This window comes from Pristis pectinata, chromosome 27 (genome assembly GCF_009764475.1).
Source record: "Pristis pectinata isolate sPriPec2 chromosome 27, sPriPec2.1.pri, whole genome shotgun sequence".
In the NCBI taxonomy this organism is placed as follows: Eukaryota; Metazoa; Chordata; class Chondrichthyes; order Rhinopristiformes; family Pristidae; genus Pristis; species Pristis pectinata.
Window position 1 is genome coordinate 22,247,733 of NC_067431.1, and position 27,548 is coordinate 22,275,280.

Below are 27,548 nucleotides of genomic sequence, written 5' to 3' on the forward strand. Positions count from 1 at the left end.
CGGAATCAACCTGGTGAACCACCTCCACGCCGCCTCCAAAGCCAGTATATCTTTCCTCAAGTAAGGAGACCAGAACTGCACGCAGTACTCCAGGTGCAGCCTCACCAGTACCCTGTACAGTTGCAGCATAACCTCCCTGCTCTTAAATTCAATCCCTCTAGCAATGAAGGCCAACGTTCCATTTGGTTTCTTGATAACCTGTTACACCTACAAACCAACTTTTTGTGATTCATGCACAAGCACTCCCAAGCTCCTCTGCACGACAGCATGCTGCAGTCTTTCACCATTTAAATAATAATCTGATCTTCTACTTTTCCTTCCAAAGTGGATGACCTAGCATCTACCAACATTGTACTCCATCTACCAGGCCCTTGCCCACTCACTTAACCTATCTATATCTCTCTGCAGACTCTCTGCATCCTCTGCACATTTTGTTTTTCCACTCAATTTAGTGTCATCAGCAAACTTAGATACACTACAATCGGTCTCCTCTTCCAAATCGTTAATGTATATTGTGAACAGTTGCGGACCCCCCCCGCTGATGCTTGTGGCAGTCTGTTCTCCACAGATTGCCAACCAGAGAAACACCCATTTATCCCAACTCTCTGCCTTTGATCGGTTAACCAATCCTCTATCCATGCTAATACATTATCCCCATATCCATGCATTCTTATGGATAAGTCTTTTATGCAGCACCTTATCGAACGTCTTCTGGATATCCAAGTAGCCAACATCCACCTGTTCCCCTCTATCCACTGCGCCCATTATATCCTCAAAGAACTCCAGTAAGTTTGTCAAACGGGACCTGCCCTTCCTGAATCCATGCTGTGTCTGCCTAATGGAACTACTTCTATCCAGATGTCTCTCTATTTCTTCCTTAATGGTAGCTTCAAGCATTTTCCCGACTACAGACATTAAGCTAACTGGCTTATAGTTACCTGCCTTTTGCCTACATTCTTTTTTTCAAACTGTGGCATGACATTTGCTGTCTTCCAATCCGCTGGGACCTGTCCAGAGAATTTTGGTAAATTATCACAAACGCCTCTTCTGTAACTTCCGCCATTTCTTTAAGTACCCTGGAATACATCCCATCAGGATCAGAGGACTTGGCTACCTTTAGGCCTACTCGTTTGCTCATCACTACCCCTTTAGTGTCAGCGATTGTATCGAGGTCCTCACCTCCCATTGCATCCATAACATCTCTTTTTGGCATGTTAGATGTGTCCTCCACCATGAAGATCAACACAAAATAGTCATTCAAGGCCTCTGTCACTTCCACACTACCCAATATTAATTACCCTTCTCATCTGACAAGGGACTCACTTTCAAGAAACTATGATTATCACCAACATTTTATTACAGTTTGACATAATTGATTGAATTTATTTCTTCCAGCTTCTATGATGGAATTGAACTGGCATCTCAGGATCAGTGATCCAGGCCTCTGGATGTTAGTTTGGTGATTTTAATCAGTAATTAGTGTATCATTAACCCACCCTCATTATAGCATCAGCAACTGTAACTCCATCAGCGTAGCCTACCCCATGTTCTTGTGCCAACTATTGATACATGCAGTGATTTACAGAAATGATATAACTGGGGAAAGTTTTCCACACGCAGGGTGGTGGGTATGTGGAGTGAGCTGCCAGAGGAAGAGGTAGAGGTGGGTACAATTGCAATGTTTAAAAGACACTTGGACAAGTTTAGAAGGATATGGGCAAAACGAAGGCAAATGGGACTAGCTCAGGTAGGCACCTTGGTTAGCATGGACAAGTTGGGCTGAAGGGCCTGTTTCCATGCTGTATAACTCTATGACAAAAAGTAAAGAATATGGTTAATGTGGCTGAGTTTAAAGATGAGGCGTGTTTAACTGTGTGCAGTTTAATTCAAGTCTCCTTCCTCTCCTCACAGCTCTTCATCGTGAGCCAAGGGCAGTGCATCTACAAAGGGATTGTTCCCAACCTCATCCCCTTCCTTAAAGGACTGGGACTACATTGTCCGACCTATCACAACCCTGCAGACTTCAGTACGTAAGGAAAGCATTATAGGGGTTTCGACAAAAGCTTTGGTGGTCAGAACACAGGACCCCAAGGTCTACATCCTGTATGTAATGAGTTGCCTGATTTTGGTCAGATGCTAGCTGGGATTTGCCTTCAGTATGTCATGTGAGGTAGGAAACAGCTAAGGCTACCCCACCCCCAGCCCTTCCTCTGTCCCCAGTTCGTCTGCATGTGTGTGGACACCTATTGGATCAGGATCAGATTTGGTTGAAGGAGCGGCATCGTGGCATCACTGTTAGAGCTGCTGCCTCACAGCTCCAGTGACCCAGGTTCAATCCTGACCTCGGGTGCTGTGTGTGCGGACTCTGCACCTTCTCCCTGTGACTGCATTGGTTTCCCCCCAGCACTCCAGTTTCTACCACCATCCCAGAGACATGCAGGTTAGTAGGTTAATTGGCCCCTGTAAATTGCCTCTACTGTGTAGGTGAGTGGTAGCGTCTGGGAAGAGTTGATGGGATTAGTGCGAATGGATGCTCGATGGTCAGTGGGGCCGAAGGGCCTGTTTCCGTGTTGGACGACGCTTCACCTCAGCTCACAGGTGATTAGTGTCTTGCCTGGAACCAGGGCTCCAGAGTGTGACCCTTTGGAACACACGCTCCAGGTCCACACCTTCAGGAAAGGAGAGGCAATGGGAACTGTGGAGTACTTCAACCTAAATTCACAAATATTTTACAAGAGCCAAGAGGGTTTTTAATATTTCATTTATTTCCTCTACATATTAATTGAATAACTTTTCTCCCATTTGTAGCTGGGTAATGTGACCTAAAGAGGCTAAATAGGGAATTAAAAAATAAAGGAAAAATAGAACTTCAGTCTGTGTTTGAACACTAATTGCATTACAAACAATCTGATGGTGCTGCTTGTGTAATACTCATTCAGTATGTTTGGGCTGCTCCAGTTATGATTAAGTGAATTTCAGTCTTAAAAATGCCCCCATTGCTTTGCTGTTCTAATGAGCTTGGGCCTATTTTAGTTCAGATCTCATGGGTAACCTGTATAGCTGATAGTTTGCTATGTGATAGTTTATTTGCTGGTTTGGGGGTATTATTCTGGTACTAGTGCTAGTGTAGAGAGTTAGAGACCTACTGCATTAAGTCTTGTTCTCACTGGAAGTCCTTCAGGACCAAGGGTGACTGGCTTTCACTCCAGTTCTGTGGGTTGTGATGTAGCTGATGAGGGAACAGCAGACTCTTCCACAGACAGGGCAGGTGGTCACTGAGCAGTGGGGTGGGATGGATAGGGGGGCAGGTGCCTAGTTTGTGAGGTGGCTCACTCCTTCCATGGCTTAGGCAGAGCTTCTACGTGCTCCCGCTGCACAGCCTCAAAGTTCTCAATACCACCGTGAATGCTCCTTCTCCACTTTGAGTGATCATGAGCCAGAGGTTCCAAGGTATCAGGGAGATATTACATCACTTCAAGGAAGCTTTGAGTAATCCTTGAATTTTTTTTTTCTCTGTTTTGTCCACCTGGTAATCTTCTCCTACTACAGAGCTTGGAATAGAGTGTCTGTTTAGAGAGTTTGGATTCAGGCGTGCAAGTGATATGCCTGTTCAACATAGCTGACTGAGGGCTATGTTGAGCTAGGGCCTTAATACAGGGAATGTTGGCCTGGGAGAGGACGTTGACATTAGTCTGCTCATCCTTCCAGTGAATTTGGAGGAGTTAGCAGGAACAGCATTGGTATTATCTGGTGTCTTGAGATGCCTGCTGTAGGTAGTCCAGATCTCAGAAGCTTATAAGAGGGTGGGGATCACAGCTGAATGGTAGTCCATGAGCTTTGTGCCAGTGCTGAGGTCTTCATCTTCAACTACCCTTCTCCTCAATTGACCAAAGGATATGCTGATGCATTGAAGGCAGTAGTGAGTTTCATCATCAGTGCCTGTCTTCGCTGAGACAACTGCTGGAACTACTCAGCTGGTCAGGCAGCATCTGTGGAAAGAGAAACCAGTCAATGTTTTGGGTCAACAACCCTTCCTCAGATCTGGGAGAAGAGTGGAGGGGAGTCAGTTCGGAAAGCGGAGCTGGGGTGAGGAATGAGGGGCAAGACAAAAGACTGGGGAGACTGGCTCAGACTGATCAAGTGATGAGGAGCATGAGTACTAGTCATGAGCGAGATATTTTAAAGAATGAGGAGAGAAAGGAACAGAAGCACAATGATGGGAAATGATGAGAGAGCAGTTTACTTTACGTTGGAAAATTCAGAATTCATTCCAGAGGGTTGAAAAGTGCCCAGGCAGAAGATAAGATCTGTTCTTCTAATTTACATTGTCTACACTGTGGAAGTGGAGGAGGCCACAGACAGACAGGCCAGAATAGCAGTGGGACTGGGAATTAAAGTGGCATGTAACAGGAAGCTCAGGATCCCCCCTGTGAACAGAGTACAGGTACTCTGCAAGACAAAATCACCCAATCTGTGAGAAACAAAGGACTGCAGAAGATGTAAAACACGACTATGCTGGAGGAACTCAGCAGGTCAGGCAGCATCCATGGAGAAAAGCAGGCAGTCAACGTTTCGGGTCAGGACCCTTCTTCAATCCTGAGGAAGTGTCCTGACCCGAAACGTTGACCGCCTGCTTTCCTCCATAGATGCTGCCTGGCCTGCTGAGTTTCTCCAGCATCATTGTGTTTTTCACCCAATCTGTGTTTGGTTTCTCCAGTGTGGAGGAGGCCACATTGTGAACACCCAGTGCAGTACACTAGGTTAGAAGACGTGCAAGTGAATCGCTCCCTCACCTGGAATGATTGTCTGGGTAGACCCCACCCAGGGTCTGCCTTCACCGAGACTACGGTGTAGTCCACAGAGTAGGGGCATGCTTCAGTGCTGACTCACTGAGTAGAGGGTGCTGGTTCCTGAAGGTGTTGAGTTACAACCTCTAGCGCCAAACTTGGCTCTCATCTCTCCGCTTGTTTTTTTTAAAAGTTTGTGTTGGGGAAGCTGCATTGTGACTCCCTCAGAATCCAAAACCTGGTGCATCTGCTGGAATCTCCATCCAACCCCTACTGTTGCTGGGTTTTCAGATCCAGGCTTTTCATTTCCAACCATGACTACTGCTTTTGTTTCTTTGTCCAGTCATTGAGGTGGCTTCAGGTGAATATGGAGACTTGAACCCTCTGCTCTTTAAAGCTGTGCAGGATGGAATGTGCACCATGGCAGAGAAGAAGAACTCAACCAGTGGCAGTGATCCATCAGGCTGGAAGAGCCAGAGCCTCACGGTAAGAACTAGCAGGGACCGGATTGTGACCTGTAGAACCGTGACACCGCGTATCAGCTCGGAGGAGCTTTCAATGGCTGCCTTTCATGGTAAAAAGAACTAGGCCACCCAGTCTCTTCTGAACTGTCTTATTTGAATAAAACTCTTAGAGAATGCTGAATGGATTTAAAAACTACAGTGCATATCACCACCTCAGAACGTGTACTTTTAAAGTGCAGATACTTTTGAAGTGTAGGAAACGCAGCAGGCAGGTTCCTGCAGGTAATGACTACATAGGACACTACAGCACTGTACAGGCCCTTTGGCCCACAATGTTGTGCTGACATTTTATCCTGCTCTAAGATCTATCTAACCCTTCCCTCCCACATAGCCCCCCATTTCTCTACCATTCATGTGACTATCTAAGAGTCTCTTAAATGTCCCTAACGTATCTGCCCCCACAACCTCTGCAGGCAGTGTGTTTCACACACCCACCACTCTCTGTGTAAACAAAAAAGTTACCCCTGACATCTCCCTTATACCTTCCTCCAATCACCTTAAAATTACATTCCCTCGAGTTAGCCATTGTCACCCTGGGAAAAGGTCTCTGACTGTCCCCTCGATCTATGCCTCTTATCATCTTGTACACCTCTATCAAGTCACCTCTCATCCTCCAAAGAGAAAAGCCCTAGCTCACTCAACCTATCCTCATAAAACATGCTCTCCAATCCAGGCAACATCCTGGTAAATCTCCTCTGCACCCTCCCTAAAGCTCCCACATCCTTCCTATAATGAGGCCACCAGAACTGAACACAATACTCCAAGTGTGGTCTGACCAGAGTTCTACAGAGCTGCAACATCACCTTGCGGCTCTTGAATTCAATACCCCGACTAATGAAGGCCAATATTCCATATGCCTTCTTAACAACCCTATCGACCTGCGTGGCAACTTTGAGGGATCTATGGACGTGGACCCCAAGATCCCTCTGTTCCTCCACACTGCTAAGAGTCCTGCCATTAATCTTGTATTCTGCCTTCAAATTCAATCTCCTGAAGTGTATCACTTCACACTTATCCAGGTTGAACTCCATCTGCCACTTCTCAGCCCAGGTCCGCATTCTATCAATATCCTGTTGTAATCTACAGCAACCTTCTACACTATCCACAACACCACCAACCTTTGTATCATCAGCAAACTTACTAACCCACCCTAGTGTACTGCACTGGGTGTTCACAATGTGGCCTCCTCTACACTGGAGAAACCAAACCCAGATTGGGTAAAAAACACAATGATGCTGGAGGAACTCAGCAGGCCAGGCAGCATTCGTGGAGAAAAGCAGGTGGTCAACGTTTCGGGTCAGGACCTTTCTTTAGCCCTAAAGAAGCGTCCTGACCCGAAACCCTACATAACACCAACATGCAAAGTAGGAGTAGGATTGGACCCTCATTGAGAGGCTGAGGATCTGCCCCTCAGCCCTGCTTCGCTATTTAATGGCATTCTGGCTGATCTGATTGTAATCTGAACTCCACATTCCTGTCAACCCGCGGTCACATTTCACCCTCTTTGTTTATCAAAATAGTCAAGGACTCTGCTTCCACTACCCTTTGAAAAAGAGAACTCCAAAGATAGTCGCCCCATTACAGGAAGGATGTGGAGGCTTTGGAGAGGGTGCAGAGGAGGTTTACCAGGATGCTGCCTGGATTAGAGGGCAGGTGTTATAAGGAGAGGTTGGACAAACTGGGGTTGTTTTCACAAGATCACAAGACAAAGGAGCAGAAGTAGGCCATTCGGCCCATCGAGTCTGCTCCATGAGCTAAACTAATACTATTCCTATCTAGCAGTGGCGGAGGCTGAGGGGAGACCTGATAGAAGTTTATAAGATTACGAGGGGCATAGAGAGAGTAGACAGCTGGTATCTTTTTCCCAGAGTTGAAATGTCTAATACTAGAGGACATGTATTTAAGGTGAGAGGGGGTAAGTTCAAAGGAGATGTGCAGGGCAAGTTTTTTTTTACACAGAGGGTGGTGGTGGAGACAAACATGATAGCGGCATTAAAGAGGCTCTTAGATAGGCACATGAATATGCAGAGGATGGAGGGGCCTGGACTTGTGGAGGCAGGAGGGACTAGTTTAGGAGGCTTTTAATTAGTTTGGCACCACCTTATGGGCTGAAGGGCCTGTTCCTGTGCTGTACTGTTCTATGTTCTATGACCCACAACAGTCTGGGAGAATTAAAGAAAGTCTTAAGTGAGGAACCCTTTATTTTTCAACTATGAAGTGATCACTAGTTGTAGATAATCTGTACAATGATGCTGATTAAGGCTAAATATAGGACAGGGCGCAGGGCAGAACTCTCCTGAGCGTTGAACCTGTGTCATAGCACCTTTAATACACACCAGAGAGTTTCTGTGTGTCTCAATTTAATGCCACATCCAGACATGGCTCCCTCAGCATTGTCCCAGAGCAGGGAGGGGTTTCTGATATTGATATGCTCATGGAATAGGTCAAGGGTGTACTTCTGTGAAAGGCAGTCATGAAGTTGGAAAAGAAGAGCCTTCCTCTGTTTCAGGCTCTATACACAGGGATCCTCAATGTTAACATTGAAGGGAATCCGTTCCAGCTCACTGCAATGGCATTCACAATGTGACTATCAAGCGATCCACTCTGATTCTCTGTCTGTCTCTATCCAGGACTCTGGTCCAATTGAGAGCCGCACTTTTGCCATAAGCTCCTTCGCTCAGTTTTGTATCCTCTTCAGAAGAACCTTTGTTTCCATATTGAGGGATGCGGTAAGTCCAGCTGCCTTTGTCATTCTGTTTTAGGACCTTCAGTTGTGTGACACGAAAAGCCTTGAGTTTGACAGTCCATACAATGGCCTCTTGAGTTGCCAGGAGGAGGAATGAGGTGTTTCCCGCTCACCTTGGCCAGTTGATGTGCTGGATTCCATGATTGGGGATTCTGGCCACAGTTATCATTGAGGTCATTGAGCATCTCCACTCGTTGGAGCAGATCCTGGTCTGGGCATGTCCAGCTGAAGGCCAACCAATATCTGAGGGAAGTTGAAACCAGGGATCTTGACTTGTGGGGTCAGTACTGAGGTCAATATTCTGCAACTGGATGTATCCCATCCTTTTCAAAGTACAAACTACTTTGAGCATTGATGTGGAGAGAACATTCCGATTCACTTCACCTCTTAGATGGTGAGGGAACTTTCAATATACAGGGATCTCGTCCCACCCACTCTACTTGAGAGAGTATGTGAGACCAGGATCAGAAAGAGGACTTTGGGAACCTGAAATGAATGCAGAAAGTTGGACATGCAATGGAGGGTCAATTCCAGATGGGGAAAGGCAAGTTGCCCAGTATTTCGTCACCCATTACTGATACCTAAATATAAAGTCAACAACTGTGAGGGTACAGAGGACAGGACTGAACACTGTGGAAATGTCCGTGGCAGTTGATCCAACAAGCTTCACTGAAGCAAAAACACATCCAGGACATTTAACTTAAAAAAAATCAACAGATCAGGCAGCAGCTGTGGAGGCAAAAGCATTGAACATTTCAGGTCAATGATCTTTCATCAGAGCTGGAAGCTGGTAAATGTGAACAGATTTGACACAAGACAGGTTTGAGGCAAGAATAAAGGAAGGGAAAGAGTGGTGAGGAAAGTGAGTGAGGAGACAAATTTACTTTTCCCTCACTGATTCCACACCTAAATTGTGGAATAAACTTAACAAAAAAATTAAGCCAAGTTGCGGACAAAACCTAATGAAGTTGTGGAATGGTAGAATTAACTTATTTTTAATTGCTCAGCGTGGTGCAGCTAGTAGAGCCTCTGCCTCACAGCGCCAGAGGCCTGGTTCAATCCTGCATTCGGGTGCTATCTATGTGGAGTTTGCATGGTCTTTCTGTGACCACATGAGTTTCCTCTGGGTGTTCCAGTTTCCTCCCACATTCCAAAAACGTATGGGTCGGCAAGTTAATTGGTACTACTGTAAGTTGCTTTAGTGTGTAGGTGAGTAGTGGAATCTGGTGAGAGCTGATGTGGATAAAATAATGGGATTAATGTAGGATTGGTGTAAATGGGTGGTTGCTGGTCAGCATGGACTCTGTGGGCCGAAGGGCCTGTTTCCATTCTGTACCTCTCTATGATTCTATGAACTAGAAATGGGAGTAGGCCACTCTTCCCCTCAACCCTACTCCACCATTCAGTGAGGTCCTGGCTGATCTGATTAATTCCACATTCTTGCCTGATAACCATCTTCACTGTCAACGATTCCACCTATTTTAGTGTCGTCTGCAAACTTACTAATCATGCCTTGTACATTCTAATCCAAATCGTTGACATAGATGACAAACAATGGGCTTAGCACAAATCCCTGAGGCACTCCACTAGTCATGGCCCTCCAGTCTGAAAAACAACCTTCAACCATTACCCTCTGCTTCCTACCTTCACACCATTCCTGCATCCAGTTAGCTAGTTCTCTCTGGAACCCATGCGATCTAACTTTCCATAGCAGCCTACCATGCAGAACCTTATCAACGGCCTTACTGTGGTCCATATGGACCACATCTACTGCTCTGCCTCATCGACCTTTTTAGTTACTTCTTCAAAAAACCCAGTCAAGTTCGTGAGACATGATCTCCTACGTACAAAGCCGTGCTGACTATCCCTAATCAACCCCTATCTTTCCAAATGCATGTACATCTTATCCCTCAGAATCCCCTACAGTAACTTAGCACAGATGTTAGGCTTACTGGTCTATAGTTCCCAGGTTTTTCTTTGCAACCTTTCTTAAATAAAGGCGCAACATTAGTCACCCTCCAGTCTTCCAGCACTTCACCCTTAGCTAATGATAATTCGTACATCTCAACTCCACATTCTTGCCTACACCCAGTATCCTTTCACCCACTTATCAAGAATCTATCTTTCTTTGCCTTAAAACTATTCAAAAATTGCTTCCAACAGCCTTTGAGGAAAGTTCCAAAGATTCACAAACAATTGAGAGAAAATTTTCATCTCACTTCTGTACGAAATGGGTGAATCCTGTTTTTGAACAGTCGGCCCTAGTTCTATATTTTCCAGCATGAGGAAACATTCTCTCCACATCCACCTTGTCGGCATCTGATTTGGATCAATCAACTCTCTTCTCACTATTCTAAACACCAGTGGATACAAGCCCAGAGCAACAAACAATCTGCTGGAGGAACTCAGCAAGTTGAACAGCACCTGTGGGAGGAAAGGAATTGTCGACGTTTCGGGTTGAAGTCACCCACTGGCCCCTGTCTCACCTCTTAAAGCTGGACATCTTCCTCTCCATCCTTAGCACTGATGCAGGGTTTTGACCCAAATCATCAACAATTCCTCCCCTGCCCCCGCCCACAGATGCTGCTCAACCCACTGAGTTCCTCCAGCAGATTGTTTGTTGCTCCAGATTCCAGTATCTGCACTCTCTTATGTCTCCACGGCTACAAGCCCAGCTTGCCCAGTCTTTCCGCATGAGGCAGGCCATCCACTCCTGGGTATCAGTCCAGTGAACCTCCTCAACTGCTTCTAACATCCTTCCTTAAATTAGGAGCCCAATACTGACCACAGTCCTCCAGATGTCTTAGCAACGTCCTTTACAAAAGATGCATAACTGCCCTCATTTTGTATTCAATTCCCTGAGCAACAAACAATAACATTCTGGTGGCTTTTCTAGTTCATGCTATATTTGCATGCATTAGGATACCAAGATCCCTCTGCACCTCAGAGCTCTGCAATCTCTCACTAATTGGATAACACACTTCTATTTTATCTGCCAAAATCAACAATTTCACAAACAGCAAATCCTGGGAGTGGCCGAAGGTGGGGTCAGAGATCCTGGGAGTGGTTGAAGTGGAGGCTCAAGATGGCAGGGGTGACCATGACAGAGGTCAGAGACCCCTGGAGTAGCCAAGAAGGAGTGGCGGAGGTGGCCATTGACCCTGGGAGTGGGAGGAGGATGGAAAATCTGGCCCATAGGTCCAACACTGTGAAATGCAGTTTCTTCAATATCACATTTTAGGTAGGACTTTATTAATTAATCCTTCCCTTCATCCTATTATGACACTCTCTCCATTTTTCTTTACCTCCTCATATTTTCCTTGACTCTGTACACGCCTAAAAATGATTCACCACCAGCATCTCCCAGCTCCGATTCCACCACTCCCACCAGATTCTACCACTCACCTACACAGTGGCCAGTTAGTCTATGCACCCATACACTTTTGAGATGTGGTCGGAAACCAGAGCTCTCGGAGGAAACCCACGTGATCGCAGGGGGAGCATGCAAACTCTAGCACCCATCATCTTGCGGGTCATCGACCGGAGGTGTTAACTCTCTCCACACCTGCTGAGTATTTCCAACACCTCCCTGCCTTTCCCTGCATGAAAATTGGTGACTCAGCCAAAATGCCCGGGTGCTGCTGAAGGAGCAAACTCTTGCAAAGGTGGAAAAAAAAATTAAAAATTGAATATAGTATGTTGTGTGTTTATGCGTGTATCTTTTACATGTACGAGTGTGTGGCATTGTACACATGACCATTTGAAATATCTTCGACCTTGGCTGGAAGTCTCACGGTGTCCCCATTTGTCTTGCTCACCGTAGGTTCTGACCCATCTGCGTTTCATCTCCCACATTTGCATTGGAGTCCTGATTGGTCTACTGTACCTCAACATTGGTAACGAGGCAGAGAAAGTATTTAACAACACAGGATGCCTCTTTTTCTCCATGCTCTTCCTCATGTTTGCTGCTCTGATGCCGACTGTACTGACCTGTAAGGAAAGATCCTGTCCTCCCCTGATCATAACTGGTCGGATGTAACTTTATGATTTGATTCTCCTGAACGGTTAAATACTAATAATTAAATACTGAGTGATTAAATGCCAGGGAAGAAAGTCATCCATTTATATAGAGACTTTAACAACCTCAGGACGTCCTAAAGTTTTTCGCAAACTATGAAGTTGGACATAGTTGAGCTAACTCATGCAAGACTTCACAAACTGGAATGCACTACTGACCAGATTATTTGAGTTTTAGTTTACGTGATGCTGATTTAGGGATAAATATTTGCCAGGAAACCAAGAACAACTTCAAAGTACTCTCCTGGGAACTTTTCCTCAGCACTAGCTCAACTCACATAGCAGTCTAGATTTCATGAGAGGAATTTGCAGCTGCAGCCACGTTACACGGTGAATGCTGATTCACACGTCATTAATTGCACTGGACATTTTTCCTGCATTGTGTAATTTTTTTTTATCAATGATGTAAAGTTGACCATTATTGTGTCCACATTCAGAAAAAGTCCATGTCTACTTAGACCACACTCTATCCGTCTTTCCATGAAATTATTCTCCAGGAAAGTAGTTCTGTAACCAGGAACAAGGCTTTCTTAGTTATAAGGGGTGCGGTAGTTTAGTCGCTACATTCCTAGTCTTGTATCTAGAATATGTATGTTCAAATACCACCAGAGAACTGGGGAATTTAAATGCAGTCAATTAAATAAATCTGAAATTGAGAAAAATAGCAACCATCATTGATGAAAGCTATGAACCTACCAGATTGTTGTAAAATCATATCACTGATGTCCTTCAGGGAAAGAGATCTGCCATACATACGCGTCGGGCCGATATGTGATACTGGACCTGCCAGTGTGGTTGACTCTTAACTGCCCTCTGAAATAACTCAGTTGTATCAGACCCAAGATGCTGAGCGATGCATCTTGCTTAATTCTTATTGCATAAGACACAATAAGAAGATACACTGTCCACCATCAATTTAGATCCTGACCAGTACTAAATGGGTAGTGGCAATTAGGGATTGGTAGTTACGCCCAGGCCTTGTGAATGAATTAACAAAAATCATTAATTTAAATCTGTGCAGAAGGAAATTTTGATCATTTTTTCTTTTTCTCTCTCATTCCAGTCCCTCTTGAGATGTCTGTTTTCTTGAGGGAGCACCTCAACTACTGGTACAGTCTCAAGGCCTACTACTTAGCAAAAACTATGGCGGACGTTCCTTTCCAAGTATGTACTGATTAAACATCTATTAGCTTCTGCCATTGAATAATTATTACGTTGTAGAACATGAGAACGAAAGCCATTCAAACCCTTGAGCTGGTTCTAAAGTTCAAGGTTATCATGTTTTATCCAAATCATAATTGCATCCACATACTTTGGCTACATTTCCTTCTTTCATGCTCTGAGATAACACTGTTAATTGAGCGAGTATCTATTGTTCAACCGTTCTACATTGTGCTGCTGAAACTGATGTTGACAGAATAGCACTGGAGAAAACCACGCAATCAAATCCCCAACCCAGACACACATCTTCCTAATTGAAGCCACGATCCCACAATTGTGGTTGGGGACACGGGCCAGTGATGTTACAGGTTGGGGGCCACGATCCCAATCCCAGCTTTCCATTTGCATCGTTTTGGTGCCAACGTATTGTTGACTTGGGGCATCCTGTTCTGGAACCTTTGAGTCATAGGGTCATACAGCACGGAAACAGGCCCTTCGGCCCAACTGGTCCATGCCGAACAAGACGCCCATCTAAGCTAGTCCCATTAGCCTGTGTTTGGCCCATATCCTATCCATGTACCTGTTCAAATGTCTTTTAAATATTGTTAATGTACCTGCCTCAACCATTTCCTCTGGCAGCTCATACCACATACATACAACATACCGTGTAAAGAAAAAAACAAGTTGCTCCTCAAATTCCTATTAAATCTTTCCCCTCTCACCCTAAACCTCTGCCCTCTAGTTCTTGAATCCCCAACCCTGGGAAAAAGATGGCGTGGATTCACCCTATCTATGCCCCTCATGATTTTATACACCTCTATAAGGTCACTCCTCATTCTCCTACGTGCCAATGAATACACAAAAAAAAGCCTCAACAACTTCCTCTGGCAGCTCATTCCCTATAGTGACCACCCTTTGGTGAAAAGGTTGCCCCTCCGGTTCCTATTAAATCTTTCCCCTCTCATCCTAAACCTATGCTCTCTAGTGCCTGATTCCCAATCCTGGAAAAAAGACTGTGCGCATTCACCCTATCTATGCCTCTCATGATTTTATACACCTCTATAATATTACCCCTCATTCTCCCATGCTCTAATGAATAAAGTCTCAGTCTGCTCAACCTCTCTCATAACACAGCCCCTCAAATCCTGGCAACATCCTCATAAATCTCCTCAACACTTTATCTAGTTTAATGGTATCTTTCCCATAACAGGGTGACCAAAACTAACATCCCAACTTCTATACTCAATGCCCTGACTGCTGAAGGCCAGCGTGCCAAGAGCCTTCTTCACCAGCCTGTCTACCTGTGACACCACTTTCAGAGAACCATACATTTGTACTCCTAGGTCCCTCCGTTCTATAACAGTCTCCAGGGCCCTACCATTCACTATGAAATTCCTACCCTCCTTTGTCTTCTCAAAATGCAACACCTTGCACTTATCCAAATTAAACTCCATTTGCCATTCCTCAGTCCACTCTCCCAACTGGTCAAGATCCCTCCGTCACTCCTGACAACCATCTTCACTGTCAACAATTCCACCTATTTTAGTGTTGTCTGCAAACTTACTAACCATGCCTTGTACATTCTAATCCAAGTCATTGATATAGATGTCAACAATGGGCCTAGCACAAATCCCTGAGGCACTCCACTAGTCATGGCCCTCTGGTCTGAAAAACAACCTTCAACCATTACCCTCTGCTTCCTACCTTCACACCAATTTTGTGTCCAGTTAGCTAGTTCTCTCTGGATCCCATGCGATCTAACTTTCCATAGCAGCCTACCATGCAGAACCTTATCAACGGCCTTACTGTGGTCCATATGGACCACATCTACTGCTCTGCCTCATCGACCTTTTTAGTTACTTCTTCAAAAAACTCAATCAAATTCGTGAGACATGATCTCTTACGTACAAAGCCGTGCTGACTATCCCTAATCAACCCCTATCTTTCCAAATGCATGTACATCTTATCCCTCAGAATCGCCTACAGTAACTTAGCACAGATGTTAGGCTTACTGGACTATAGTTCCCAGGTTTTTCTTTGCAACCTTTCTTAAATAAAGGCGCAACATTAGTCACCCTCCAGTCTTCCAGCACTTCACCCTTAGCTAATGATAATCTGTATATCTCAGCCAGGGTTCCCGCAATTTCTTCTCTAGCTTCCCACAGTGTTCTTGGATCAGGTCCCGGAGATTTGCTCTGTACTGAAAGGCCTCCCTTTGAGGGAATAAAAATGTTTCCTGCACCATCAATAAAGCCAAATGATTTTTAATGTCCTAAGCAGGAAATGATGCATGAAGCTTCCTGGGCATTGTTCTGAAGGACATGTTGACCAACCCCAATAAATGGGTCTTCCTCCTGCAGGTGATCTGCCCAATTGTGTACTGCAGCATTGTGTACTGGATGACGGCGCAGCCTCCCGAGGCTTCACGGTTCCTCTTATTTGCTGCACTTGCCACAGCGACTGCATTGGTGGCCCAGTCACTTGGACTCCTGATCGGCGCTGCTTCCACGTCTTTACAGGTAACGCTGTGCCTCGGTGTAGATGCAGGTCTACCTGCACTGCACTTCTCTCTGTAACTGCAACACTATATTCTGCATTCTGTTTTCATTTTACTACCTCAGTGTAATAATTCTGTCGGCATGTTCTGTCGGGATGGCATGAAAAACAAGCTTTTTACTGTATCTCGGTACATCATAGAATAATACAGCACAGAAACAGGCCCTTCGAACCAACTAGTCCATGCCGACCACAGCATCCTCCCTGCGAGTCCCAGTTGCCTGTGTTCAGCCCATAACCCTCCAAGCCCCTCCCCTTCATGTACCTATCCAAATGCCTCTTAAATGCTGCAATTGTACCCATCTTGACCACTTCCTCTGGCAGCTCATTCCAGGCACTCACCACCTTCTGCATAAAGAAGTTACCCCTCAGGTCTCTTTCAAATCTGACCTGATCTGAATGTAATCTTGTCTCCGCTGTAACTATCTGGGCCATGTGGCAATAATAAACCAATACCATTGCCACTCCGAGTTACCTAAAGATTGCTTAATCATTCTGTGACTGACACACAAGAAGGCCATTCAGGCCATCATGCCTGTACTGGTCACCTTTATAGTGCCTGAAAAATAAGGAATGGATTGTGGATGGGGCTTGACTTCCCTTGTTGGAAGGATTCCATCTACTCGCCACCAACAATTCCTGAAGGATTGGCCCAAAGTTGGTGACAGTTTGTGTCAGGAATCACTGACCACGATATCTAGGGTGTCCTGCAGGTGGACTGAGATAAAATATTATCATGGAGTCATTCATTTTGGGACCCAGCCCCTGAGGTGATCTCTGAGTGAGTGCCGAAGTTGATGAAATGCTACAGGAATTTTATCGATGCACCATAGAAAGCATCCTATCTGGATGCATCACGGCTTGGTATGGCAACTGCTCTGCCCATGGCCACAAGAAACTGCAGAGAGTTGTAGACGCAGCTCAGCCTTCCCTCTATGGACTCTGTCTATACTTCTCGCTGCCTTGGAAGAGCAGCGAGCATAATCAAAGACCCCACCCACCCTGGACATTCTCTCTTCCCCCCTCTCCCATTGGGCAGAAGATACAAAAGCCTGAAAGCACATACCACCAGGCTCAAGGACAGCTTCGACCCTGCAGTTATAAAACTATTGAATGGTTCTCTAGTACGATAAGATGGACTCTTGACCTCACAATCTGCCTCGTTATGACCTTGCACCTCATTGTCTACCTGCACTGCACTTTCTCTGTAGCTGTTACACTTTATTATGCCTTCTGTTATTGTTTTACCTTGTACTACCTAAATGCACTGTGTGATGAATTGATCTGTATGAATGGTATGCAAGACAAGCTTTCCACTGTAGAAAATCCGGGGACCCAAAGAGTCCTTTCAGGTGAGACAGAGATTCACCTGCACCTCCCATAATATCATCTACTGCATCCGGTGCTCTCAGTGTGGCCTCCTCTACATTGGTGAGAGCAAACGCAGACTAGCTGACTAGTTTTGCAGAACACCTGCCCTCTGTCTGTAACCGTGGCCTGCATCTTCCCGTTGGCAGTCACTTCAACTCCCCCTCCCACACTATCAGTGAGATGACAGTCCTTGCCCTCCTCCACTGCCAGGAGTATTCCAAGCGCAAACTGGAGGAACAGCACCTCATTTTCTGTCTTGGAACCTTGCAGCCTAACGGCATGAATATTGAATTCTCTCACTTTAGGTAATCCCCACCCCCCTTCCCCACAAACCCTCACCATGCTTCTTCTCTTCTTCCCTTTCCTAACCTCTTTTTTTCTCTTTCTCTCCTTACCTTTGACCCGTCCCCCGATGGATCTGCTCTCCCCTCCTCACCCGCACCTACCTATCACTACCTCTTACCTGCATCTACCTATCACCACCCTGTGCCCACCCAGCCTTCCCTCTTTTGTCCACCTGTCACTGCTCTGCTTTTCCCCCCTATATATTGGGCTTCCCTTTAGTTCCTGACCCAAAACATTGACCGCCTGCTTTTCTCCACAGATGCTGCCTGGCCTACTGAGTTCCTCCAGCATCATCGTGTTTTTCATCAAGCTTTTCACTGTACCTCGGTACATGTGACAATAATAAACCAATTCAAATTCCAATTCCAAACTGAGCTTCCTGTGCCAATATTGTACAGGGCAGGGGTTTCCCCATACAGGACCATTGAACCTCTTTGAAAGACATCCTACATTTAGCAACACTAGTCCACTATTTCTCCACAATCTTCTATATCTTTCCTCTTCACATATTTACCCTTTTAAAATGTACTGTTAAATATTTCCAACCCTGACCTCACTCTGTCAGAGATATTCCCTTCGTCTTACCCACATCTCCCCCACCGTCTCTGCATCTTGATACTAACTTGTTTTTTCTCCTTCCAAGTAATGAAGAAGGGTGTTCAACCTGAAACATTAACTGACTCTCTTTCCGCAGATGCTGCCTGAACCTACTGAATGTGTTTTCACTATTTTCTGGTGAATCCTGGGGCTTGTTGTAAACTGTGCCTGCCAACTCACCAAAGCCCAATTCTGAAATATTAGAAACATTGCAAGAAAAAAAAAATCAATGTTATATCTAAATAGTATGTGATTGATTTGAAGATTTAATTCCAACTCTTCATCCATCCAGGTTGCCACATTCGTGGGCCCTGTCACTGCTATCCCCGTGCTCCTGTTCTCTGGATTCTTTGTTAGCTTTGACACCATCCCCACATATCTACAGTGGAGTTCCTACGTCTCTTATGTCAGGTACATTTTCGCTTCTCAGCTCTTCCTGGCTTCTTCACCCGCTGTAGTTCCTAAATTCCAAATCGTCCCTGCTCAACTTGCATGCTTAATTCCTGCTGCCTTGACATTTAGACATATCCCCCAAAGTGTCAGTGGATAATTAGTTTGGTTCTGTGTTGTCAGAGAGGGTGTGGGCCCAAGCCATAAAAATTGGGCATGAATATCTGGACTGATGATCCTGTGAAATACTGAGGGGGTGCTGCATTGTCAAATGTGCTGTACTTTGGGTGAAGTCTAATGTCCTATTTACTCTTCCAGATGGATGCATAAGATCTCATGGCAGTGTTGAAGAACGGCTAGAGAGTTATCCCCAGCCAATGTTTCTTAGTGAGCCAATTTCACTGCAATGAGTTAATCTGGTCAGTTTTACATTGCTGGATGTGGAATCCTTCGGTGTGAGAAATTGCTGATGAGTTTCCTACATTATTAGTTTCCTACATTCCTACAAAGTACACAGTTAATGGCAGGACCTAGTGTTGACGTTGATGAGGGATCTTGGGATCCAAGTCCATAGCTCCCTGAAAGTGGCCACACAAGTTGATAGGGTGGTATAGAAGGTGTATGACAAGCTTGCCTTTATTGGATGAGGAATTGAGTTTAAGAGTCAGGAAGTTACGTTGAGGCATTATAAAACGCTGGTTAGGCCGCAGCTGGAGTATTGCATTCAATTCTGGTTGCCCCATTATAGGAAGGATGTTGAGGCTTTGGGGAGGGTGCAGAAGATGTTTACCAGGATGCTACCTGGATTATAGCGCATGTGCTTTAAGGAGAGGTTGGACAAAGTAGGGTTGTTTTCTCTGGAGTGGCAGAGGCTGAGGGAAGATCTGATAGAAGTTTATAAAATTTTGAGAGGCATAGATAGAGTAGACAGCCAGTATCGTTTCCCTAAGATCGAAATGTCTGAATCTAGAGGGCATGCATTTAAGGTGAGGGGGGAAGATCAAAGGAGATGTGCGGGGTAAGTTTTTAACACAGAGGGTAGTGGGTGCCTGGAATGTGCTGCCAGGGGTGGTCGTGGAGGCAGATATGATAGAGGTGTTGAAGAGGCTCTTAGACAGGCACTTGAATATGCAGATAATGGAGGGATATGGACCTTGTGTAGGCAGAAGGGATTAGTTTAGTTAGGTGTCATTAGCTTAATTTGTTCGACACAGCATCGTGGGCCAAAGGACCTGTTCCTGTGTTGAACTGTTCTGTGTTCTATTATATCCCCATCTACCCTTCAGAAGTATTGTATTGGTTGTGAAATGCTTTGGGAAGTCCTGAAAGATGCTACAGAAATGTATCCATTTTTTTTGCCATGTGTTCTTTTCAGGAAATGCTCCAGTAGTCCTCCAGATTTTAGTGCTCAGACCTGGTATCATGCAACATTTTTCTGATTTCTTTGTGCCCTCTCTCAGGTACAAGTCAGGGGACAGCGCTCTGAGTCAGATTGCAGGAGTGGTTCAATTCCTGCTCTTAACAATTTGTGCCACAAAATTCAGGCTGGTTTCAGTGTAGCGCTGGGGGAATGCTGCACTATCGTCTTACAGAGGAAACCTTTTTAGCAACAGCCTCATCCATTTTCTCAGGAAACCATCCAGAGAAAAGCAGGGAATTTCTAGCTGGTAGTTTCCTCTCAACCAACATCATTAAAAATAGATCATCTAGTCAGTGTCTCTTATGGGTTTTATGTGGTGTCTTGTTGTGCATAGATTGGTTCCATGTATTACAACACTGACTTAATTGACAGTAAAGCACTGTAGGATATCCCAAGGCCAGAAAAGGCATTGCATAAATACAAATACTGATTTTTCTATTAATTCCCTATACAGATCCCTCTTTTAACTGTTGGCGTACTAAGTTGTAATCATAGTCAAACTTGTGTTGGGTGTGATATTTGACTCTGCTCCTGACTTCACCTTTTGCTCACGTATTTCTGGAGAGGGCCTTTTTGCTATCCTGTACAGCCCCAATTTTAGGCGTTCCACTACCAGTGTAAAGGTTATTATACAAATGCAAGTTATTCTTTCCTTTAATCTTTTCTGGGACCTCAGAACTGTAGAACTCTGCATTTCTTCTTTTTCCTACACCATAGACAGAGGCTTCTTCTTTAAACCTTTCCAAGTCTCTAATCTCTTCCTCCCTTAAAGGTACTACTTCAAATCTGCCTATCTAACCAAGCTCTGTATTAGCTAAACCTGTGATCTCTTTCTATGCCTCAGTAACAAATGTTGATTGAGGCGTCTTGGATTGACTTGCTGTGTTAAAGGCTCTGCATGCAAGTCTATGTTTGTTAAGGTCTGCGGTGGGATCACCAGCAGATTTCTTTCTACCACCCTTACTGGTCTCTAAAGCCTCAAAGGCTGTGATCCGCTTTATCATTCCTCACTGGAGACACCATAGAGTCAGATGGCATCTATTACACAGAAAGAGGCCATTTCATCCAGTCTTCTTGTGCTGGTGTGTATACTCCTCTCAAGTTTCACCTGAAGTGGCTTAAAAAGGTGGCTCACCACCACCTTCTCAAGGGATGGGCAATAAATGCTGGTCTTTCCAGAGCCACTCTGATCCCGAAAATGAAACTTTTTAAAAAGACTTTCTTCTACCATTCCTTACCTAATCCTATTAGTGTATCTTTTGCCTTGATCTGGTTATCTCCTTCCCTGTGTGTTAACATGGATGTAATACAAATGCATAAGGTTAACATGGTAAACATTGCCATGATTTTCTCGATGGTGTGTAAGTGGATCTCATGGGATAATATCGAGGTTAAGGCATTCTATGTGGGTAATGAAGAGTTCTAGGTATAAAATAGGCAAAAAGCCTTCTAGAATATAAGTCATTCTGAAAGATTAACAATGCCATTTGTTTATTTACTTGCTTGGTGAAACAGATACGGCTTTGAGGGTGTCATCTTGTCAATTTATGGATTGGACAGAAAAAACCTGACCTGCAATACCGAGTTTTGTCCTTATAAGGAACCAAAGAAAATTCTGCAAGAGTTGGATGTGCAGGACGCAAAGCTTTACATGGACTTCATTGTCCTGGGTATTTTTTTTGTTATTTTGCGTTTGATGGCCTACCTCGTCCTGCGTTACAAAGTCAAATCTGAAAGATAGAAAGGGAATTGCATACAGGTGGATATTTTGCGGCATTTCGTCACACTGTCTGTGAACTGGATCCATTCTCGTGAGGTTTCGGAATTGCTGAAAGCCTGTGTTAAGATTGGGAACTGCTAGGCCGTAAAGCCTGAACGGTAATCTCTAAAAAGGAATCTTCAAACATCATGATGGCTTTTGACAGGCCTTTTGGTTTTCTGATTTTTATTTTTTGCCTCTCTAGTTTTCCTTTTTGAATCTTTATCAATTCTCACCCCGCGTGGAAGATGGTTTGTCAGAGAAAACGACCTATATAATGAAACAACTGTGCTTTGGCCTTCTGCACAATGACAATGTCAGAACGATGCACCAACAACTGTTGAAAAAGCCCCATTTGTGAATTGTTAGACAGATGTTACTCTGAAGTGTATGTTTTTTTTTAAGAAGATACAAAACAGAACTTTGATTTTAGAACCAGATTGTGAATAAGCACAGTTTTTGTAGAACAATGTACGCTTTAATCTGTCACCTTGAGCATGTTTGCTTATAGCACGTTTTGTCAAATTATACTAAATGTAAGTTTAAATAAGGAAGCAAGGCATTACAAACTAGGCTTTAAATATTGTAGTAGGCATTGTGGAAAGTCTCTATTACTTTTTGACATTTTAAAAGTATATTTAAAAAGCTACAGTCTCGAAAGCGTAAAACATTTAAAAAAAAAGGTAGTGTTAGCAATTTTACCAAATTTTGTATTAGTATTATGGTTTTTATTTTTTTTTGGTACTTAGAGATTTCCTTTCTCGGTTATTAAATAATATCTAAATTATGTCTTTCTTCTCCCCCACACCACAGTATTGTTTTTTTTAGGAATCTTTTAATCTCTTGAAAGCAACTCCCATTTTGTGTAGCTGCACTGCACTGTATCCAGATGTTTGAACAAATCACTGTGCTTATCATTTTGAATTGCTCCATTTCTTTTCTAAATTTAATGCTACTTCAGTCCCAGAGCAAAAGGGACAATAATCATCATTTCATTGTGACATATGGTTCTAGAATGTTTACTCTTCAATCAAGTTCCAGTAATTATAAAGATTCATCTTCATGAAGCATGCAGAAACTCCTGGTAATGTCCTTACACTATTATAGAAAATAACATTGCAAAGCTCTTAGTCAATATTGCAGTATTTTATGGTCTAAGTGTTCATGGTCTGTTGACACTTTGACTTTATCTATGTGGCTGACTATGGTGTGGGAGAGTGTACAGTTTTATAATTTTAATTTCAATACACATAAGTTCGACTTTTTAAAAGAGCAGTATCCTTACTGCAGGCTTGCACATTGAATCTCCAATGGTTAGCATTTTGTTTGTGGCTTAAATGTCATTTTCCTCCACAAATATCTTTTCATACCAGTTTCAAATCTCTATTTTTCTCTCCAACAATTTGTACATTTAGTCTAATTTATTTGATTGTAAAATTCTCAACTCTGCTCGTCGGAGTCTAAAGTGTGCATTGAGGACAGAAGGTAAAATATAAGGCTGTTTTAAAAAAAATATATTGACATTTTGACAGTGATCCTTTCAATCCTGTTTCCCAGCTCCTGCTTTCTCATAGACCACACAAAGCCAAAGTCAATGCTGAGTTTATTGTTATATGTACATGTATGCACAGGTGCAATGAAAAACTTGCAGCAGCATAAGGGCTCCCTCAACTGCAGGAGAAAAAACAATTAGTCCACAGTCAGTGCATTGTGTCCAGTTCTGATCACCACACGTGAGGATGGAAGGTCTTGGGTAGGTGCAGAGAAGGTTAACCAGAGTGGTTCCAGGGATGAAGGTTCTCAACTACAAGGTCAGAGAGGGGTGGCTGGCGCAGTTCTCATGGAGCATAGAAGCAATTGAGGAGATTTAATGGTGGTGATAGACCCCGAAGGATTTAAATGTAGAGAAGCTCAACCCATTGATGGATGGTTGTAGGACTTGTGAGGGGAAAAAGACAGAGGCAATGTGGGGAAAAACCTTTTTGTTTAGACCCAGGAAATGGTTTTGATCCAGAGCTTGTTGCCTTTGAGCCTGGTGGAAATGCAGTCATTTCGGGCTTTCAAAAGGAAGTTTGTTAGGCATTTGAGGAAGAATAATACACAGGACTACAAGAGCAAAAGAATTGGGTTGAATGGATTGTTCTACAAGAACTAGAATTGGGTTAATGGGTTGATGGTTCCCCCCTGTGCCATAACAAGGATTTAATTCTGTTCAGTAATTCAGATCCTTCAATATCAAAAGGTGTAACTCTACCCAAAACTCTGTATTTAAGTTGTGCAACTTGGATCTGTTGTCTTCTATGTGACTCTTGAATGGTCCCAGTAGCTCAGGGAATTAGTGCATTCCAAACAGTATTCAGTAATCTTCATTGTTACATTCGGTGCTCTGTACCACCAATCCCTTGGTTAGACCCATTATTGTACCTCACCCGTCTGCCTCCTTTCCATTATCACCATCTGCGGCTGGTATCTTTGCCTCAGATCTAATTCCTGTTCCTTTTGAGGTTAAGTCTTGTCCAATTGAAGTAGGCAGATGAGAACATAAAAAAGAGGAGATTGAATTTATGGCACTGCTGAAGTTGTATTCAAAATTCAAGTTGCAGTTTAATGAAGACAAAGACAATATTAAGGTCTTGGTAGGAGGAATCTGTGTTTGACATTCATTCCTGCAGCTTTTCAACCCATTTGAACTTCTGCATCAAATGATTGCTTCATAATTTTATTAAATTTTGCATTTATGTTTCTAAACCTACATTCTGCAAAATTGATTATTTATGTGTTCTTTAGGAACCAAGTGGATTTAAAATATTTCTTGTGCAAGCCTGGCAAGAGGGGAGCTGCCTCTTTGTATTTGCAGAATCAATGCAATTGTAAGATTTAACTGCCATATATGTGTAAATAGAGCTAAACAGTCTGCAAGGATGTCAAAGAATTCAGCACGTTCACAAGACCCATTTGCACTGTACGAATTCACTTGGAAATTAACGCTGTGGAATTTTGGTATTATACTGTTTGAGCAACATTTAAAGTAATTTTTGCAATCATAACAGATAGAGCCTAGCCAATCAGGAACACCTTTTTCTCAGAGACACATAGATAAAGGAAATGAAAATTTGCAAGAAGTCAGAAATCAAAACAAAAATGCTTTACAACTTAATTTTTCGATTCAAATCAAAATGAGAAAACAAGACAAAATTTCCAATGCTCTTTTAGTAAAGAATGCAAATTGTAACGATGTTATAGCCAGGTGGATTGGGGAAATTCCTGTGTCAAGCAAGTGACCGAGATTGATGTTATGTGCAGAATGTATATGTAACTACCTTCCATTCACCATCTTTCTGGGAAAATTATCCTTTTATGGAGGGATTCGCTTTAGTTTCTGTTTCCTTTGCTCTTTAAACAGACTCTGTTTACTAAGTGAATTGGCATTGTTTACTAATCAACAGACCAAGAGTTAAAAAGTCTGCCCCACCTCCAACTCCTCGGATGTAGCATGGCTGTCAGTGAATGCTCTTTATTAAAAGTGCTTAGTTCAAACTAGCAGGTAAATTAAATGTTTTATTGAACAATAACAACTTAGCAACTAATAGATGTATGTGCTAGTCTGTCAGAGCAAAGCTGATTAACAATTTTTGTGGATCTATTAGCATAAAGGAAGAGACCAACTCAAAGCACTAACTTCTCTTCCTGGTTCAAATGTAAGTCATGATATTTACTTAAAAGATTTGGGATTTATTTTAAACTTTCGTTTTTCTTTACTGGGAGTTCTTGTTCAAGCATAGAGTATTCTCGCTGCTCCAGGTGAGTAACAATGAGAAGTGACTGATACCGTTGTTGTGGGGGAATTGACTGGGATCATTCATCTACCAGGATTTCTGCTCCTCTTCATATGGGCACAACCTTGTGGCTCCTGCTAGGTAGTTTGTATCAGTGGATGTTGGATGACAACAGAGTTATAACTTGATGGGATGCAGTCTATGGTCCAATAGCCTGCCAACACTCACTGCGTGCACAGACCCAAGCAGTATGAGCACTTTTGAAGGCGTGACAGGGTTTTCCCAGAGCCCAAGGAATGTTATCTGAACAAGGCAGAAGTGTGGAGAATAGCAATGGTGATAACAATCACCGAAATTAATCCTAATTAGCAGTCATTTTAACATGGATCCCGATGGTGAGTGATCCCTCTTTACAATATTTCTTTTATTACTTTAATGACTGTTTCACAACTCTTTCTTGAGGTAGGGGACAGAGAGAATTAACAGTAGGATCCCACCAAATTAACATCTTTGAAGTAGAGGAAGAAAAAAAGAACAGGTGTTTCTGTGTAGTTTCCATCACTACTGTTTCCTTGGTGAGCTGACAATCATTTTGCTTTGACCCACAACTGTCTCTCCTCCCCATTCCCTGTGCATTCCCATCACCGTGCAGGGCAGTCCTCTTCAAGGAAATATTAGGAGTGCGGGTCAGAGAGAGAGAGAGAGAGAGTGAGAGATCGCAAACCTGTTGGGATGTTGGGAATCTTGACATGGAGCTTGGGTCATGCCCCATACTGGTGCAGGTTCCCAGTTTAGCTGCAAAGATTGCCATGTCTGTTCCCCTGACCTGTGTCCCCTGTTGTCAATACTTGGCCCAGAACTTGGGATCTCTGACAATCTCCCCTCCAGGGCTGCATCAAAACAGGTAACAGAAAATCTGCTGGGTTCCTTGAGTAAAATGTACTTGCACGATATTGACTCATCACGGACTGTAGCTGGAATGCGATAGATGTATTCTGAAAAGATTGGGTCCCCAGTGAGCTGAAGACCCTTCCACATCCATGCCAATCTTATTCAGTCTGTAAATGAAAGTAAGAAAAATGTGCAGATGCTGAAAATCTGAAATATAAACAGAAAATGCTGGAAACACTCAGCAGGTTGGGCAGAGTCTATGTTTCGAGCATTTTGTTTATATTTCAGTCAATAGTTGCATTTAATCAATTTCTGCAATGAAGCAAGAGAGATTATTAATTTTCCGTTCTGGGTGGTTTGCACATTAGTGTTAAAAGAAAGATATAATTTTACAACTTTGGAGAAAGATATTTAAATCAGCACTAGAATTACAAAATCCCAAATTAGTCTGTGATGTTCAGTTGGCACTGAGTACCAGCTCACAGTTAAGAACGCAGCTAACAGGAAATCCTGAAAGGGTTTAAGCACTGCTGTTTTTTTGTTCCACTCCTATCGAGGTCCAGTGTTGTGCAGGTAGGAAGACCCTTGGTGCAAGTGGGATAGTTTGATACCGTTTGAGAAATTGGGATGTGGGTGCTGATTTCAGCAACACTTAAAGGCTTGGCAGAAAGGGAAAAACAAATCGACCAGTGGCCCTGCCCCTAACTGATGTTCAGTAGCTCATGTAGAAAACTCCTGCATATTGCATCTCTCCAAAAGAGATTGGCCATGAAAGTGGGACGTACCACAGGTAAATCATCTACTGAAGATCAATGAATGCCTAGTTTGCTGATAATTTTACATCAGAGGAGGCTGTGCCTTTAAAAGAGAAAGAAAGGATTTGATGGAAATGCTTTTAGAATGTTTTATTTTAGAGAATGAATCAAATACATTTCCTTTCCATGGCTTATTCTGTTTATATTGCACGTGCTAAAAACTTGACTGTCAGGCTGATTTTTGAACAGAACTAAAGTCAACACACGGGTCACATATTAATAATGTTTATGCAAATCAAAGATGTAATGTCCAAAGTTGCTAATGAATATTTATACCAGTGACTGTTGTTGGACTGTATGTTACTTTCTGTAAGAAGTTTCTGTTAACATATT

General features: G+C 43.5%; 1 protein-coding gene across 3 annotated transcripts in view; it reads left to right on the top strand.

Moving 5' to 3' along the window:
• Positions 1-27,548, top strand: part of abcg4a (ATP-binding cassette, sub-family G (WHITE), member 4a) — a 131,406-nt gene extending 103,858 nt beyond the window's left edge. For all 3 annotated transcript variants that reach the window (XM_052040060.1, XM_052040061.1, XM_052040062.1), the window contains 8 exons: positions 1,912-2,026; positions 5,131-5,273; positions 7,942-8,040; positions 11,881-12,049; positions 13,198-13,298; positions 15,656-15,814; positions 18,457-18,575; positions 21,490-27,548. In XM_052040060.1, the coding sequence (XP_051896020.1) occupies positions 1,912-2,026; positions 5,131-5,273; positions 7,942-8,040; positions 11,881-12,049; positions 13,198-13,298; positions 15,656-15,814; positions 18,457-18,575; positions 21,490-21,715 (1,131 nt within the window). In that variant the 3' untranslated portion in view covers positions 21,716-27,548. The remainder of the gene's footprint in view (positions 1-1,911; positions 2,027-5,130; positions 5,274-7,941; positions 8,041-11,880; positions 12,050-13,197; positions 13,299-15,655; positions 15,815-18,456; positions 18,576-21,489) is intronic.